At 38.5% G+C, this 19,474-nt stretch overlaps 1 protein-coding gene across 2 annotated transcripts in view; it reads left to right on the top strand.

The window, feature by feature from the left end:
- CORIN (corin, serine peptidase) overlaps positions 1-19,474 on the top strand; it is a 250,569-nt gene that overhangs the window by 168,068 nt on the left and 63,027 nt on the right. For both annotated transcript variants that reach the window (XM_077136786.1, XM_077136787.1), the window contains exons 7-10: positions 4,880-4,987; positions 8,707-8,817; positions 10,755-10,871; positions 14,871-14,978. In XM_077136786.1, coding sequence (XP_076992901.1) covers positions 4,880-4,987; positions 8,707-8,817; positions 10,755-10,871; positions 14,871-14,978 — 444 coding nt within the window. The remainder of the gene's footprint in view (positions 1-4,879; positions 4,988-8,706; positions 8,818-10,754; positions 10,872-14,870; positions 14,979-19,474) is intronic.

The raw sequence follows: 19,474 nt of genomic DNA, 5'->3' as shown, positions 1-19,474 counted from the left end.
GCCAGGTAAGGGGGTGCAAAGGTAGTTCAGTGGTAGAATTCTTGCCTGCCATGTGAGACCTGGGTTTGACTTCTGGCCCATGCACTTCCCCAAAACAAGCAAATAAACAAAAAAACCCCACAAAAATTCAACAAATGGTGCTGCAGCAACAGGATACTCACATGTGAAAAGAATGAAATATGACCCCTGCCATACAGCATACAAACAAAAAGCCGGTTGAGGAAAGGCCAAGACTCTTTTCTTGACAATCCTGTGAAAAAAGGTTAGTAGGACACTGAAGGCTCTGCATGCAATTGTTTCTGATGGTACAATCACATCTGCCTGTGGAGCTTTAATATTGGGCACTAATTATTTCAGCATGTGAGCTTATTGAAGGTGCCACACTCTTATTGTCATTGCCCTGTGGGGAAGGAACAGTCCAAGTCTGGATTAGGGTTTGGATGCAAATCAGTGCATGAAGGGCATCCACAGATATTCACACAAGGAGAAGGAAGTTTTGCTATTTATTCAGGGAGGTATAGAAGAAAATAACAGTTTTAGGTTCTGAAAAGTAGACAGGGAAGATGGCCAGAGAACAGACTTCCATGGAATAGGGACAAAAATGATCTCTAGCTAAGCACTTGTCTACATTCATAAAACGTGGGTCCAGTTAGGTATTCTTTTATGTTAAAGGGTTGTTAATTAATTTCTTTTTTAAGTTATCATCAAATAGAGGTCATGAAGGGACTTCAGATTTGCAAATTCCCTGGTCAACTGTGCTAGAAGCATTCACCTACATTATTTGATTTCATTAGCACCAAAAGACATATTAATCCCTTTGTATCAACACAGAACTACAGCTTAGGGCCTTGAACAAATTTGCCAATGGTTTGATGTAGGAGATTTGTACCCAGACTCGAATGCTTTCATGTCTAATGCTGTTTTCTATAAACTGTGCTGCTTTTGACTTGCCCTTTTCTGATAAAGTTCAGGTTGGGTGAATGATTATATTCCTGTCATTCATATGACAGGAAAACCTTTGACTACTTCAGATGCTCTAATATGCTTTGGGAGAGAATTGTCTGTTGCAACAGCACTCCAGGTATCTGACTTATTGATTTTCTCTCTAATTGTATATGATTTATCAGCCTCTTCCTAACTATTTGTTGAATGAATAAATTTCCAACCACCTGGAAGAATCTTAATCATGTTAGTAGAGAGATTTTTTGAAAATGACAAAATCATTACTTTAAAAAATATCTAGGTCTGATTTTAGGCAGGCTGCTTCTCTACCCCTGATAGTTACTTTGTCAGGGCTGTTTGCAAGTGTATCTCCATTTGCAAGGATTCTGATTCCGTTGGTCTGGGGTAGGGTCTGGGCAGTGGAACGTTTGCAGAGCTCTCCAGGTGACTCTAATCTGCAGCCAGATTTGAGACCACTGGACTAAAGTTGTCTGGTATCTCTTCTGTTGATAACATTCTATAACCAGTTCCTTGAGCAGTGATTGGCCTATAGCAGATGCTTAGCAAACATATAGGTAAAGAAAACCTCAAGGAAAATGAATGTCACAAAGAAAATAGCTGCCACAAAGTCCATGTACTTTATTGCACATAAAACCATCATCAAGTCCTTTTGGAAATCGTTTGCTCTGAATGTGAGATGCAATCGTTGAGTTCTTTATGAAGACTAACCAAATTAGACTGATTACAGTAGAGTGTAGCAATTAAAAGTTCTTGAGTCAGGCTGCCTAGGTTCCTGTCTCTTCTCTACACCTTCCTGCCTCTGTGAACTTGGGTGAGTTATTCAACTTCTCTGTGCCTCAGTTTCCCCATCAGTAAAATAGAGCAATAATTGTAATGATGTCTGGAATTTTTGTGTAGAGTAATCAATCAATGAGTATGAAGCATGCAGACTAGTACCTGGTCTGCAATAACTACCAAAGAACATTAGATTTTATGGTGGTTGTCAGGGTCATTATCCTATTTTATCCCCCACCCCCAGTGCCTCTATAGTGTAGAGGATGATGATGTGAAGTAATGAGGACATCTGATAAAAGTTGGTGATATGTAGCAGAGGAGACAGAAACACTAAAATATACATAACAACTGTAAAAACAGCAGCCTATAAAGCTAGTTTACAAAGGAGATGATCTGAACAGCACAAAATAAAAATTGATGTTCCAAATATCTTTCAGAGTCATCAAAAATGACTGTTTATTATATTGTTTTTACTAAGACAGGGATGCAAATAAATACCGCAAAGATTTCCATCAAAATGATAAAAGTAAAAACATCTCATTCTTCACTGAAGGAAGAAGCTTTAGGTGTCTGGAAAATTCAGTGTTGTGTAGTGGAAATCTAATTGTATTGAATCACTCAAACTACTAAATATTCTTAAATTTCAGAATAAAACAGGTTCTAGATACCTAGTAAATATAAAAATTGTTAAGACATTAACAATCATTTCTTTCTTTTAGGCTTTTGATGTAATCAGAGAAATAAGATATAAGCATAGAAACCATTAAATATAGTATTTTAAAATAATATGAGAGGTCACAAAGCAAAACAAGATTGGGTAAACAACAAAAGCAGGGGTTAGATTTTTTTAGAAAGATCTGATGGAAAACATGGGGTTGAGGTTAAGCCTTGGAGCGAGGTGATATCAGTACATAGAGATGGTTCTCAGCCATAGGTATTGTTTCCTCCTAGGAGACATTTTGCAACGCATGAAAACATTTTGGGGTGGGGGTTGGAGCAGTGGAGTGAGGGGGGGATATGTACCTGTGTGCTTATGTGTGTGTGTGTGTGAGTGTGTGTGTGTGTGTGTGTGTGTGTGTATGTTCTAAAGTGCCAGTAGGGCTGCTGTTGAGAAACTCTGCTCGGGAACAATAAAGAGCCCAGGGAGTCGAGAAGCCTGGGCTCCTCTCCCAGCTCTGCTACTAATGAGTGGGGCAACTGGAGGCAAACCATTTAACCTCTGTACCTCTATTTGTAAAATGAGTGGGTGGAACGGAATGATCTTTGGTCTCTTCCATCTTTAGCATTGTATGGTGGAAATTGAGCCTCTGGCTATAAATCCTGAGTTCAGAAAACACATTTGTGTTCATAGTCACAGAGAGTGAGCAAATTGAATGAAGCCTTTCATAAAGGCTTTCTGTTCTTTAGTTTTCTGCTTTAATTTACCATAATTTTGAGGAACAAAAGTTAATAGTTTGTACATGAAATGCTAACCTGAAACGAACACTAACTTGCCAGAACTTCAGAGGAAGCATTTTGTATCAAGTTCTCATTACCAAAAAAGATTGGTATCTAGAAAAACATTTTACCTTAGGTCATGCAAAATTATGCCTGTATTGAGCAAGAAAATTGCAGCAAGCAGTTTTTGAAAATTTTGATTTGTTGGCCCCAAATTGTGCTGACAACATCTCTTTTCAGTTCAAATAAACATTTTTTTTCCTCCGATGAAAGGGAGCACAGTGACCTTTGCTATTTGTTGTGTACTGGCCATGCAGCGCCTCTGGTTAAGGTTCTATGTTTACTAGTCACGCAGACCTTAGTGAGGTAACACGTTGCTTGCCAAATGCAGCCAATTTAGCATTTAACTTCTGAAAATGGCTTCCAACCAACAAGTCATAACAGTGGAAAATGAATTCAGCACCTGTGTGAATAATGCAAATAATGAGGAACTTTCAAAAAACTGTCTGAGTCATCTCCGTTTTAAAATAATTTAATAAATAAAAACATTGTTTTAAAAAAAATCCCAATACGGCATTTCACTAGGGTCTGAGAATGGGTCTAATAGTGGATACAAGAAGGCTTTGCAATTTTTGGTGTATCCTCAAGTTAATCAGATTCTGAAAGGGGTATCTGATTCCCCAGCGCCCTATTATCCCCCAAAGTGAAGTGTACTGGTTAAAAAAAGAGAAAGAAAAAAAAAAAAAAAAAAAGAGAAAGAAAACAAGAAAAGCTTGTCTGGTTTCATATCTGCCCCATCCCCCCCAGCAGGCATCTACTTTTGCGCTCACGGTAAAAATGAGCCTCATTTCCTTAGATAGTGCTCATTCCAACGGAATGATTCGAAGATTTCCCATCAGAACTAGCGAGGTGAAAACAAAACAAAAACCATTAAAGGCCTTTTAAAATTTCCCAAGGAAAAGTATGTGTCGCGATGTCCAAATTCCCCGAGTCTGCCTGGTGGGCAGGAAAACCTGTGTCATAGCCTCTCTCAACTCTGACGGCGTGTGTGCAGGAAGCCCCGGTCCGCGCGGACGGTGGAGTGGAGAGTTAGCACCCTCTGCTAAAGGGGAGGAAACAGGAACCTTAAGGTGACAGCGAGGACCTCTTTCCAGTTCTTGTATTTTCCCTTACAATGGCTGTCCTCATCTGAAAATTATTCAGCCTGAGGGAAATCAAAATTTAAAAGTCTGTACGTGTACATATGTGAGCGAGTGTATACACACATACCTTCTAGATGAAGGGCTGAACAGGTGCTCTCTAAGGCTCATTTTATTTCTCAAATGATGATTCGAAAAGTATTTAAGTAGTTTATTTTTAGAAAAATGGCTTTTGAAATAGAAATTTATGATTCATATAAACAAAAAGTATATACCATTTTGAAGCAGCCAACAGGTTAACTGATCAATGCCCAAGACTTTTAGTAATGAATGATCATTGATTTGGAATGTTTATTTTATAGAGGTACCCAGAAGATATAGGGATTTTTTGGGATAGTTGATGGTGGTGGTGCTTGGTCTGGGAATCGAACCCCGGTCTCCTGCGTGGAAGGCCAGCATTGTATCACTGAATCACCTGTGCATCTCGATGACATGCTTTTCTGAAAGAACCGCTATAAGGCCACACTGCTTTAATGACACAGTGGTGTGGCTTCTCTCATTTGCAGACTGCAGTGAGAATCTGTTTCACTGTCACACGGGCAAGTGCCTTAATTACACCCTTGTGTGTGATGGATACGATGACTGTGGGGACCTGAGCGATGAACAAAACTGTGGTAAGTAGAAACATTGTTTCTCCAAAGGTTTTAAATTAAAATGACAGAGATGTATAACCCACCATTTGTAGCCTGTAGTTTGTTAAGCTGATTAGCAGGTTAAATTACAAAGTTGCTGCTTTATTGTTTTTTAGAAGGAGGAGGTTTTCTCAGTCTTCAATTTCAGTTGTGATATGTATACATATTATTTCTTTCATAAACAGCCATGCTAAGGAAATATTAAAGAAGGGGGTGAGGAAAGACAATAAATGTTGATATGCTAATGTGTTTTTTTCCTCCTTGGAAGTATTCTAGTTCTTCTCTGGTTAAATTTAATGGCTTATGTTTAAATTTTGAGCCTCTGAGCAAAACTTGCAGACAGATATATTACCTCATCCCTATGTTAGATATAACAAAAATCCCCTCCTTTCTTTAATCGTCATGTGCTAAAGAAACTACTGGCACACTGGCTATATCTAGGTTTAGAACTACACATTTATTTTATGTATAAATGCTGCTCTACTCATCTTTTAAAGAATAAGCCTTGCTTTTTAAGGATTTGTGCTCAATTCTGGGTGTCATCTTGTGAGTTAAAACTGGCTAAATTCTTCCTTATTTGCTATTATGACTTTGTGATTAACTTTAGAATATTTAGAATTTATTGAGTGACCGAGGAACTTTGGAATAAGAACAAAAGGACAAGCTGGGATGAGGACAGACACTGGGAAAATGATGTGAAACATTGTTCCTCATTAGAGAATGTAGGCTGGGGTGCTGGGACAGGATCAGGACTATGATCAGAGGAATGTCTCAGAGTGACAAGTGTCAGTAATAGCCCCATGCTGGGAAAATAGGTCATTTGTAGGAGTTCCTGTCTAGTTGCCCATCACTGGAAAATGTACCTTTGTAAAAGTGATCCCATGGGTTACTAGATAGATACAGACTATATTCTGGGTTTGTTCAGCCTTGTGACAAAGGATGAGAGGTATATTAGCCAGGGTTCTCTAGAGAAATCAAGAATCAACAGGAGATATCCATAGATGTAAAATTTATCAAAGCATCTCATGCAACTGTGGGAATGTAGAGTCCAAGATCTGTAGGGAAGGCTGCAAGCAGGTAACTCTGATGAAGTTCCTCAATGAACTCTCAGGAGAGGCTGGATGGACAACTGTGGGAATGGAAGTGTCCTAAACCTGTGGGGCAGGCTGTGAAGCTGATGCCTCCCATGAAGGGTCTGGATGAACTCCACAGGAGAGGCTCTCTGGCTGAAGCAGAGTGACATGTCTCTTCTGAATCTGCCTTTACAAGCCTTCCAGGTGATTAGATTAAGCATCACTCATCGCAGAAGATACTCCCCTTAGCTGATTACAAATGCAGTCAGCTGTGGATGCAGCCAACATAGTCTATGAAATGTCCCCATAGCAACAGACAGGTCAGTGCTTGCCCAACCAGACAACTGAGCACCACCACCTGGCCATGTTGACACATGAACCTGACCATGACAAGAGGGAATTTGTGAATGTGCATATCATAGAACGTATGGCTGAATGAGGACTTTGAAATAATATAATCCAATCTCTCCTTTTACCTATTAAATAAGTAGGGCAAGAAAAGGAAATGGATAGGTCAGTGGAAATGGCCAAGGTATAATTAGTATGTGAAGAAGACTTACACTCAGTGTAATTCCACTGAAGATGGCACTATATAGTGAAGTTTGCACTCTCAGAGAGACTATTATCTTTATCCAGTGACAATAATTATGACTTTCTCTTAGACTCTTCTCTGCCTGGACTGCCATCTTTAGCAGGGTAAGCATAAGGTAGTTCTTCTACCTTATGCCCAAGGTATCACATCTTATACCTTTCTTATTTTCTCTGCACTATATTTTCCATTTGCTTTACCGTATTCCTCCAAAATACCCTTAAAGGTTTTGCCATTTTTGGTGTATCATGGTCCCTCCAGTCCAGTATTCTTATCTATGGCAGTGGAACTGTAAATAGAAACATATTATTTTCTTATTATTGAATCTGTTTCATGAATCTATGTATGTCTTTTAAAGGGCTCTTTATATACAGGTTTTTATCACTTCTCATGGCAAAGTATCTTAGTTTCCAGGCTGCTAAGGCAAATATCACACAATAGGTTGGCTTAACACAGGAATTTATTGGTTCGTGATTTCAGAGGCTAGAAGGCTTGCTTCCTGTGGTGGTTTGGAGCTGTATGTACCCAACAAAAGCATGTTCTTCAAGTTAATCCATTTCTGAGATCTAAACCCATTTTCAGTAGGACCTTTTGATGAGGCTGCATCAATTAAGGTGTGACCCACCTCATTCATGGCAGATCTTAATCCTATTACTGGAGTCCTTTATAAAAGAATAAGAGGGAGAGGGAGAGGGAGAGGGAGAGAGAGAGAGAGAGAGAGAGAGAGAGAGAGAGAGAGAGAGAGAGAGAGAGAGAGAGAGAGAGAGAGAGAGAGAGAGAGAGAGAGAGAGAGAGAGAGAGAGAGAGAGAGAGAGAGAGAGAGAGAGCCAGCCATGAAGGCAAGAGGCTGAAGACAACAAAACCCAGAAGAGAAAGGAGACTCTAGCAGGAACTGCCATGTGCCTTATGACGTGCCCGAGGAGCCAAGGATTACAAGCAGCTGGTCTTCAGAAAGAAAGTGTTGCCTTGATGGTGCCTTGATTTGGACATTTTCTTGACCTCAAAATCGTAAGCTAATAAATTCCCACTGTTGAAGCCAACCTATTTCATGGTATTTACTGGAGCAGCCTAGGTAACTGAATACTTCCTTCCAGGGTTAGAAGCATTCTGGCTGGTGGGCAATCCTTAGGTTTCTTGGCTTTATCATCACATGGTGAAGTTTTCTCCTTTGTCTTTAGGGTTCCATTGATTTCCAGTTTCTCTTCCTCCATGTGGCCTTCTCTTCATAAATCTTCCAGTACCAGGTTTAAGTTCCAACCTCCTTCAGTTGGGCCACACCTTAACTGAAAATAGCATCTTTAAAATGTCTTGTTCGCAATGAGTTCACATCCATGGGAAATTATTAAGATTAAGAACCCAATTTTCTGGGTACATAATTTAACGTTACAATATCCTCTGTGAAGAAACTTACCACTTAGTTCTCTTTGTATTCTAGGGATGTACAATTAGGACAGAGGTGAAATAACAGACTAAGAAGCATCATGAAAAAGAACCCTACAAATAGTTTTCATTGCTTAACCAGCAGTTCTTTCAAAGATGAGTTATGTATCATAGCAGTTCAATAGAAAACCTAAGCTTAGTATCAGGAAAGATGAAGTGCAGAAATATCAGAGTTTCCAAATGCCCACAGTGAGGTAAATTTCAATACTTAGAAGCACAATACAGCTGTCAAAAATACGTCAAGTCAGTTATCTACATTGGACAATACAAATCACGGTTCTGTTTATTTAAGTCACTAGAAAAGTCACAAGTTTTTCATAAGGAAAGACTAAAAAAAACAATAACAAGAACAAACTATGTGTCCTGAGAAAGCTAGTCAGGGGTTGTTATTCACGTGAAAAACAGACGTACCTCACCCCACATGATGGTGGTCAACAGGGCCCACATTTGGGTGAGAAATGATTAAATTATGTGAGACCCATAAAGGCACTGAAGGTATTGAACTGGACCCCCTTCAAATGGATCTGAGAGTCATGCAGTTATAACTGTTTTTGTCATGCTGGTTCTCTCCATTCTCATGCATGTTTTCTTTTCTCCAGACTGTAACCCCATCAAAGAGCATCGCTGTGGAGACGGGCGTTGCATTGCCACCGAGTGGCTGTGCGATGGCGACCATGACTGTGCGGATAAATCTGACGAGGTCAACTGCTGTGAGTGTCCTGGGGATTGTCATTTTACTGATTTTTCCTTTTCTGTCTGTTCACACAAATGAATTCAAGTTTCACCCAATAAAGCGGAGTGAAAGGTTCATATACTTTGGTTCTGGCCTGTAAAGACAAAAATCCATGGTGTGCTGATCATAATCCTGAAAGTTTCTGACTTCCACACTTGTCTCCCAGAACTCCCAGTTGAACTTTGGTGAACTGGCCAAGCAGGCATGGGTTTTGCCTCTCTTTGCTCCGTGTGTCTCCTTTAAATGTCTGTGACTTTGTCAGAGGAGGACTCCTCCAAAAGACTGGAGGAATTTTCTTCTGCAAAGGATATATGAGTCGCTGAACTTCCCAGAAGGAGCCTCCGAGCATGTTTTTCAGGGGCCGTTTGTGAGAGAACATGGAAGAGAAGACGAAGCATTTAAAGTTCACGTGGTTACACAGAAAAGTGTGTGATGACAACTGTAGTTTTATAGCCTATTGTGTTTCTGGCTGAATGAAAAGTCTTTAGTTAGCTGTTTTACTACTTACCCAATAAAAATAAGTATGGCCATGAATTTTTATTTTCCCTGGAAAATACACTAGGAAATAATAAACATGAATAGAAGATGCCAGGAATGAAAGAGGGTACTGTTGATCTGAAAATGTTTATATGATGTACTTTTGCATGTCTGAATGAATTAAGCTTTTTATTTCATCTTTTGTTGTTTTATAGTTAATGTAGGAAAAGTTGATGCATATGAAATTGAATAATTAATTTACCTATAATTCAAGGCAAAAGTAGACATGGTTTTTATTTTTATTTTTATTATTTTATTATTATTACTTTTTAATTTTATTTATTTATTATTTTTTTATGGTTTTTAACATTAGAAAAGCAAATTAGCAAATACAATGCCAAATTTTCCCATTCCCTTAACTGAACTTGAACTGGGATTTATCACCCGAGCCCTTGCTTAGTGGAAACAGTATAACAGAAACGACTGTGTCTTGACAGATCTTGGGAAAGCAAGCCCATGGCGCTTAAATATAACACTTCCGGTGTGGAGTCCTGACTCAGGAGTAAAGGGTTTTAGTATTAGATAGTAATTTATTGAAGGCTAAAGCAGCATAAAATATGGCTTTCTGATGCTCTAAAAGACAATAGAGGTAAAGTTTACAGAATCTACATGTATCAGTATTAACTGGCCATTAGACCATTCTTTTTGAATATCAGATATCATAAGCAAGTTTTGAAATAAAGTGCTCATTGTATGTTGGTTACTATGTGAGTCCTTTCACATGTTTTATTTTGTTGGCTTATTAATTCAGATAGGACTAGAATGAAATGTTTGGTATTAGAGTAAAGAAGCTTATCTTCACATTCCAGTCCTACCTCCCAAAGCCATTTGTCCTTGAGACAGACGCTAAAATCTTAAAGCTTCAGTTTCCTTATGTGTACCACAAGAACGACAGCATATACCTTGTGATTTCTTCTGAGGACTTGAGATCAGATGCACAGTGTACCACAAGAACGACAGCATATACCTTGTGAGTTTCTTCTGAGGACTTGAGATCAGATGCACAATGCACAAAGCACAGTTAGTTCTTTCCATATAGTAAATCCCGTATAGTAATACATTTCAGCTTTTATTGTTAGTAGTATAACTTCCACCATCATTGGTACACTTCACACCATGTGGTTATCAAGGAAAACTTTTCAGTAAGTGCTACTTAATAAGGCAGAAAAATGAGAAAAATTTAGAAAGTTTTCCATTCCAGAAATACTTGGAATTTTAAAAAATTATGAAATATATTCACTCATTCATGTAGAAACTTTGTATATGCAGAACACTTCATTTCTTGGTGATGGCAGAAAAATGAGAATCGTGTATATGCTTTTAGACTAAAAGTAGTACTAATAAATAAAGCAAATATTTTACTCTGGCTTTTCCTAGCCTGTCACAGTCAGGGTCTGGTGGAATGCAGAAATGGACAGTGTATCCCCAGCACTTTCCAGTGCGATGGCGATGAGGACTGTAAGGACGGGAGTGATGAGGACGACTGCCATGACAGTAAGTGGGCGCTCCATCAGCTGAAGACTTCCCTTAGCACTGGGCCTTTCCTTGGCATCTGCTCTAGTTTGCCAGCTGCCGGAATACAGTATACCAGGAATGGAATGGCTTTTAAAAAGGCGAATGTAATAAGTTGCTAGTTTACAGTTCTAAGGCTGAGAAAATGTCCCAATTAAAATAAGTCTATAGAAATGTCCAATCAGAGGCATCCAGGGAAGGTACCTTGGTTCAAGAAGGCGAATGAAGTTCAGGGTCTCTCTCTCAAGTGAGAAGGCACATGGTGAACATGGTCAGGGTTCCTCTCTCATCTGGAAGGGCACATGGTGAACAGGGTGTCATCTGTTAGCTTTCTCTCCTGGCTTCCTGTTTCATGAAGCTCCCCAGGAGGCGTTTTTCTTCTTCATCTCCAAAGGTCGCTGGCTGGTAGACTCTGCTTCTCGTGGCTATGTTGTTCTGCTCTGCTCTCTCTGAATCTCCTTCATTCTCTAAAATGTTTCATCTTTTATAGGTCTCCAGAAACTTATTAAGACCCACCCAAATTGGTGGAGAGATGTCATCACCTAATCCAGTTTAACAACACCCTTGATTAAATTACATCATCCAAGGAGATGATCTGATTACAGTTTCAAACATACAGTATTGAATTAGGATTATTCTCCCTTTATGAAATGGGATTTTGATTAAAACATGGCTTTTCTAGGGGACATACATCCTTTCAAACCAGCACAGGGTCAAAGCAAAAGGTTGAAGTAACCTAATGCTTAAATGAAATCCAATATAAGTAATTCCAGATTGCCAGATGCACTGGTCCTCACAGTTCTGATTGTCCAGAAAACCCTTTCTTGCAGTAAATATGATTCTCAAGCACCTTATCCTGAAAAATTATCCTAACAGTGAAGGCTAAAGATTAAACATTTAAGCAGCATGGCCAATTTCAGTTAGCTTTTTTTAATAAGGAAAGGCAGCACCATGATAAAGGGAAAATTTCAGTATGTAATATCTAATGAAATTAAATTAGATTCCAATTAGAAGGAATTGATTCTTGAAATTAAACATAACAGCTTCTTAAAATAGCTGTGTGCAGAAAAGCAGTTTAATATTTCATATCACCAAACATTATAGTTTAAAAGGAGTGTGATTTCCATGTGTGAAATTTAAAATGTATATCAAATAAATTGTTTTTTTAAATATGTGACTATTTCTGAAGAAAAAGAAGTTGCACAGTGGTTGTGTTAAAGCCCTGGTGTGTGTAAAAGCATTCTTGTGTATGGAGCTTATAAAAATATTTCTAGACATAAAAATCACTACATTCATTCATGTGATACACACATAGCCTAGTTGTTGAGAATGTGGTTGTTGGAACTCCATGGCCTGGGTTCAAGTCCTGGCTCTACTACTTACTATCTGTTGACTTTAGGCAGGTTACTTAACTGATTTGCGTCTTAGTTTCCTTGTCTGTAAACTTGGAACAGTGATAATTACTTCCTAGGGTTGTCGTGAGGACTGAACCCCAGTCAAATGAAATAAAAAGTTTAAAACAGTGCTTGGCAAATGGTGAGAACTCAGCAAATGTTTTAGGGGACTCAATGTCTAATGAGACACGTCACTTGAGGCTTTAAATTATTTGTATCATAACAAATAGTGATTATTAAAACATCTATAGCAAAAAAGCAACCAAAACTTAAAGGGAGAGCTTTTTAATCACAGAATTATTACATTAAAAAAATGGTAAGGAATGCTTAGTTTTAACAATTTTAAAATTTAGAAGGAAAGCTTTTACCTGGCATGAGTTATTGGGTGCCTATCAACTGAGCATCTGCCTTAAGATCAAATTGTTCTTTCTACATAATTTGACTGTTTTTGAATTAATTTTGCATTCTTCATTAATCATTATTAAATGATTTTCTTATATGTATGAGATATAAGAAAGCCACATGGTGAGAAAAAGCAACTTTTTACAAAAAGTAAAAAAAATTAACATCTTTACATTATTTACTCTAATGAATGCAACTTAATCAGAGTTTATTGTGGTGCTAATACTTAGTTATCACTTGAAAGGCAATGGCAAGGAAAACAGCTCATGGAGCTTGCACCCTCCTGAGGGGGAGATAAGCATTGCACTAACAACCGTGCTCATCAGTATCTAATCAACAAATGACAGTGCATGCTGGAAAACTCAGGGTGCTATGATGCCTGATTGCGGGATCCATGCCTTGGTAAAGGACCCCGGAGGACGTCTATTTGAGGAAGAGATATTGGAGCTGTTCTGCAAAATATGTGGAGATTACTAAATAAAGGAGAGTGAGACTGGAGGGGGCATTCCAGGCACAGGGCACATTCAAAAGTCCCGAGGTGGGAAGAAGCAAAGTACATTCAGAGTACTGAGAGCAGGAAGCTGCGACTGGAGTGCTGAGAGTGAAGGGAAGAGGAATACTGGAGAATAACCATTGTCAACACTGATTACTGGACAGGACTCTCCAGAAGGAAGCAGGGACCATTTCCCTCAGGGCTTCAGGCCCTATTAAAGATTTAGACCTTTGAAACCTCTTAGGCTCTCCTCTCTGCCTACTGGTGTAGCCTCCCTCATACTTTTTATCTCTGAGGTTTAAGCTTCAGTGATTCTTGAAGCACTTTCCTACTTCAAGACCTTTACATATACTGCTGCTTAGGAAACCCATCCTTCCCTTCCATCCCAATTTACTCCCTTTGCCTGGAAAACCCCTTTAAGAAACATCCCCTTCCTGCCCTGGTTTTCTTGCACAGCTGTTTATACACGCACAGCATTGTAAGGTCTTACTCATGACAATATCCCTACAAGAGTATAAACCACATCACAGGGGGTGTCATGCCCTTTAGTCTCTTTATACTCAGTGCCTAGCACAGTGTTTCTCACATAGCAGGCACTTAATATCTGCTGAAATAACGAATGAATGCTATTTTAATAAGATTTCCTTAAGGGCCTAATCTCATGGAATTTAGCCTAGCCTTGTGAAAACATGTTTGACTCTGTTGACATTTGGAAAAAAAATAGTGACACCTCTTTTCTGCAAGGTTATGGTATATAGTGCTGCTCATTAGTGGTACTGGAAAGGGGGGAGAGTCCAGTATAATAAACATTGTCTTAGAATCTATAGGTAGCAATGGTTATATGTATCTGCATGCTATTGTTCATACTTAAAAATGACTTGCAAGATTATCTAGATACCTGAATGACATGACTGAAAGTAATTGTGTATTATGGGTGGGGAGAGCTCAAAAGAGAAAGGGAAGTAATTTATTACCTTATCCATTTAATCTAGAGAGAACCAGGAAATCAATGGGAAAAGCGGTTTCCTCTTCACATACCTTAAGGAAAAACCATTAGGGCAAAGCAGATGTTGCTGCTGTCATTCATTTGGAAATAAGAAACACAGTTCTCAGATCATCTCAGTTAGGCTGATGATACTTTTCAAGGACATACAGAAAAAGACTGAGAACAACTACATAAGACTTGTGCTATGAAAAAGTTTCATTAGTGTATTGATGTGGCTGCCCTGTTTGTTATAGAGAAAGTATATTCCTTAAAGGGAAGATGAGATTTGGGAGCAAATGAATCTCTAAAACAATGTCATTTAAAATTCAGAATTTCAAGATTGTTATTTTTGCCCTCTCCCTCAAATCACTTGAATTTTATTTTGTAATCAAGTACATGCATCCATAGAAAAATAAAACACTATTTTCTTTACATTAAAAGCAACAATAACCCTGTTTTTAGGAGCAGGTTCTTTTATTGCTTCATTCCTACAGAATCCTTCTAGAATAACTATACTATATTTAGTTGCTGAGCAAATTAATCTGGAAAGTACCTATTCAACATGTGTTCACTATTTTTGGAGAAATTGGAAGGAAATTAAAGTTGTACCATTCCTCAGCTCCACCAGACATTCTTGATCCTTTAGATCCCAGTGTAAGGAATTCTCAGATGATGAAAGTGACTGCTTCTCTCTCCCCCCTCGTTAGGTCAGACTCCATGTCAAGAAGGAGAGCAAAGTTGCCTCTACAATTCCTGTCTTGATTCATGTGGTGGGAGCTCTCTCTGTGACCCCAGCAACAGTCTGAAAAACTGTAGTAAGTACAACAGCTGACAAGTGCAATCATCATGTCAGGGTATAACCTTCAGCTTTTTTCTTTTGCATTGACTTTAAAAGGCCGAAGTCTGGAATCCCTCCAAAAAAGTCTATCTGTTTTCTTTTTCTTTGTTAAGGGTTGCATGCAGTAGCAGAAGAGAAACAAAATGGTCTTAATTAACTTAAATCAGAAACAAATGTGTCATCGCAAATGGGCTATAAATCCACATTGTTTAATATCATTACCGTTGCTTTCAACTCAACATCAGCTCCTATACATTATTTTCTTGGCTCCATTTGCAACCAGATGCTATCTTTCTTTCTTTTTACAGCACAGCCTCAAAAATGGGAACTTTATCCAAGAAGCAAATAAGACGTTCATCAAAACAGCCACATAAAATTTAGGCGATCTGTTCTTTTAATAAAAAGTATTCTTACCTTTCCAGGAACATTGCTGACTTGCGATGATCTTGGAACTATTTTGTTAATTTGTTTCGATGACCAGTAACAGCACCAAAGAGTATAAACAGGTGGCTGACTCTGAAGTGGCTTTCAGGAGAGGGCGCAGGAGAGGCAGAGGGCTCTTGGGAAATTTAAAATGAATCAGAAAACCCCCAAAGGCTCTGATTTGTAGTAACGAGTTCTTACTCCTGTGTTTTGCTTTCATAGTCTGCTATTCCTTTCACTGTTGATAATTAATTTTTTGCCTCACCTTCAGGTTGGGATAGAAATTTCAAACTAGGCCAGTCAACTTTCATTTGACAAATGGATGTAACTTTCTTTAAAAACATGTATATATGTATGCATGTTCTATTGTGGTAAAATATGCATAATTTTAAAATCATTGTGAATATACAATTCTGTAATGTTAAGTATATTCATAATGTCGGATTACTTTCACTACTATATTTCCAGAATATTTTCACTATCCCAAACAGTATTAAGCAGTAATTCCCCATTTGCCCCTCCCCCACCCCTGATAACTATTTTTTTGCTTTCTGTCTCTATAAATTTGCTTATTCTAAATATTCCACATGAAAGAGATAACATACATTCTCTCAGTCTAAGGTTGGGGCCCGGGGAAGGGTCAAAAGTCTCAAGCCCTTGGATTTTTAGGGTCCCCTATTAATTGGGGAACCTTCCTGGGTCCAGGTGGAGCCTGTATAGAGAGTGCTTTTGCAACTCTTAGGGTGTATCAAAGGATGAAAAATGTGGGCTAGGAGGAGTTTGAGGGAAGCAACCAATGAAAAATCCCAATGACAGACTTTGTTTATTTTCATGAGCACTTAAAACTGTCTGGCCAAAGGCACAATATCCAATACCTTCTCTATTTCCCAAATGAGAGGACAGTTGAAGGGAAGGTGATCTGGCCATTTAGACACTGCCTTTTGCTCCCTCTAAACTGATTCAGAAGAAATTATATATGCATTTATGTTCAGTGTTTCACTCTGCTTTCCTTACCTCCCAATTTGTCGTGAAGCATCTTCAGAATTATTTCTTCACTTCATCTTCTACTTGAAATGAGTGATTGTGAAGAGTGACAGTATTATCCCAAAGACATGTATTTATTATTAATGTTTTGGGGGTCATTTGATGTGGAGCAGAATTTTTTGTCAGATAAAAAAAAAAAAAAAGGCCAATGTTAGCCTGGCTTGAATTTGAGTGGGGTTAACTGGATATATGTTATTCTGTTTTCTCTACATCTGAAATAGCTCAAACTTAGACATTTAAAAATATCACCTTTCAAATAAGAAATCAGGAAGGACATAGATAACTCTGGCTCCTATATTCAGTCAATATTTACATCGCATGTATGATGTTCTCGGCACTGGAAACATTCATGGTGAAAAAAGGAGGACATGATCCCATCCTTCCCGGAGATAACTTTTTAGTCTTGGAGAACATTCTGTGGTCTTCTCACATAGCTCACATTGATTTTCTCTTTATATTCTTCAAATGTGTTCTGACAGTTTCCACAGAGTCTCAGTGTCTTACCAGTTTTCTCACCCACCTTATATGTTCCTGCCAAACATATTCAGGAAACATTTGAACATCTTACTTCCTGGGTGCCAAGCACCAGGATAGCCATTGGTCCCCTCATTCTTTCCGTGTTATTTAAAACCGTGTGCCTGCCTAAATTCCAGACAAGAGCAGAAATGCTATTTTTTCCTTATCTTAAAAAGCACTTCATGATGTATATCTTTGGTTCTCTGGAAAGGTGAAAAGAAAGATCTTCATGCATTTGAAAATAAGATTAATTATTTGAAGGTCTTTACCAATAACAGAGACTATTATTACTTGGAGTTGGAGATGCAACTGAAGAGTACAACTTTATTCTTCAAATGATTTTCTGCTGGTCTGACAATTCCCTCCCCTCTCTTTGCAAGCTTCAGTTTAGGAGTGTGGTGAGAGTTCGTATACTATAAAGATTCTGCTGTTTATTAGCTATGTGATCTTAGGCCAGGTCCTTAACCTCTATAAACTTGATAGACTCATCTACTAAAAACCATCATAATAATATTATAGTTAATTATTAAGATTAAGGGAGGTAGTATATGTGATATATTTAGCACAGTGATGGCACGTAATAAGTTCCCAATAAATGTTAACAGTGAGCCTCTGTAATTTTAAGAGAAATAAAAGAGAAGAGATAACTTTCTCATGTCTCTTCATCTACTCTTTAATTCTTTAGAGGCTCATCTGACAAAGGTTGACTAGAACATAATGGAATATAATTTCTTAATGGACTTCTGTGTACTCATTGGACCTGTGGCTAAGATTCAGCAAGGTGGACCAATATTGCTATAAATCTCCCCCCAACTTAGCAATGTAATATTTTTAATGAGGAAAATATGTAACTCTAGTGTTCATCTACAAGTGTGATGTCTATTGAGGATAAGGATGTCTTGAAATGAGTACCTACAGGAATTTATAATGAGCTCAGTCTTACTAATGAGGTACTATTCTTAAAATCCACTTGTAGAAAAAGGAATTATAGTCTTAAAAAATAATTGTAAAGAGGAATTCTTGGAAGATGGTAGGGGAAGAATAGCTTTATATCTCCTTAAATCCTCATATAAAGATCGGTAAAGCATATATGTAGCAAATTTAAAAAACCCATGGACTACATTTACAAAACACTAATGTCATGGTATCCCCACAAACCTCAAAAGTACGAGGATGTGAGGACAGTCTGCCAAGAGCTACAAGACCTGCATGCTGTAGTGTCTGAGGAAAAGGAAGCAGAGGGAACCAACGGATTGTCTGATGGAAACTGGGACAGGATAACTCCTGAAATGGCCAAACCGTATCAACTGGAAAGCACGGCAGACCAATTTGAGAACAGCAGTTGCAATCATAAGAGTTTGCCCGCTCCACCAGTGGGTGAGTGCAGGGAGCCCATGGAGGCATTGAGTGGCTGGTGCAGCCTAGTCCCTATGAACTCTTCAAATTGATGCTCCTGGGCTCACTTCCAGGATAAGCTCTTACACCGTGAAGAAACTTCTGGGCATAGAATCAAAATTCTACAGAGCATACAGTAAACACACGGGAGAGGGACAATAGAGAGGAAGAAAAAACAAGTTCCTGATAAAAGTGGAAGGAGGAGGATAGAGCCAGGAAATCTCAGAAAGAAAGTCACTGTCTTCGTTTGCTTCTCTGCTAAGGCAGACAGCACCTACTGAGTTGGCTCATACAAGGAATTTATTGTCTCACGGTTTCAGAGGCCAGAAGGCTAAGCTTCCTCCCAGTGTAGGTAGCGTTCTAGTGCTGGCTTGCCACAGCCACTGGCTTTCCTATCGTGTGACAAAGTCCCCTCTTAGCTCTTCCAGATTCCTGCTCACTTTCTTTTCTGAGTTCTGACCTCTCTTTTCTGAGTTTCTCTACTTCACAATTCCATTGCTCTTTTACATCATATCTTCTTGATGTCTTTTAGCTTCTTTTGAACTAGCAGTTTCCAGGTTTGATGTGTTCTATGGGCATGCTTTTTAAAACATGTTTCTTATAAGTAATGGTTATTGTGCTCCTTATTCTTTTTCTTTGTAATGAATTTGTTTGTGCTTTAATCTCAATATGTTTTTGTTCATCTGCTTTATGTAATATTGGTTTTACTGAACTTTTAGAAGGAAAAGCACTGGAGAGTATTTACCTCACCTCATTACATCTTCGCCCTGTGGCCTTCTTTGACCATGGCTTCCCGTTTCTTCTCTTTATAAGGCCTCCAGTAATCTGGATTAAGACTCATCCTGCTTGAATTGGCCACACCGTAACTGAAAATGACATCTTCCAGAGGTTCTCTTTATAATGGGTTCACATCCACAGAAATGTGGTTAAGATTAAGAACATGTCTGAGTTGGGGTACATAATTCATTCTACCATAGTCACCATATTTTTGAACACTGCAAGAGACAGAGAAAACTACACAAGAGAGGGATGTTTCCTGGAAACTTCTAGCTCAAGAGGAGCTAAAAGATGTCAAGAAAATATGATGTAAAACAG

This window comes from Tamandua tetradactyla, chromosome 19 (assembly GCF_023851605.1).
Source record: "Tamandua tetradactyla isolate mTamTet1 chromosome 19, mTamTet1.pri, whole genome shotgun sequence".
Lineage (NCBI taxonomy): Eukaryota > Metazoa > Chordata > Mammalia > Pilosa > Myrmecophagidae > Tamandua > Tamandua tetradactyla.
The sequence above is the reverse complement of the archived record's forward strand: the minus strand, read 5'-3'. Positions and strand labels throughout refer to the sequence as shown.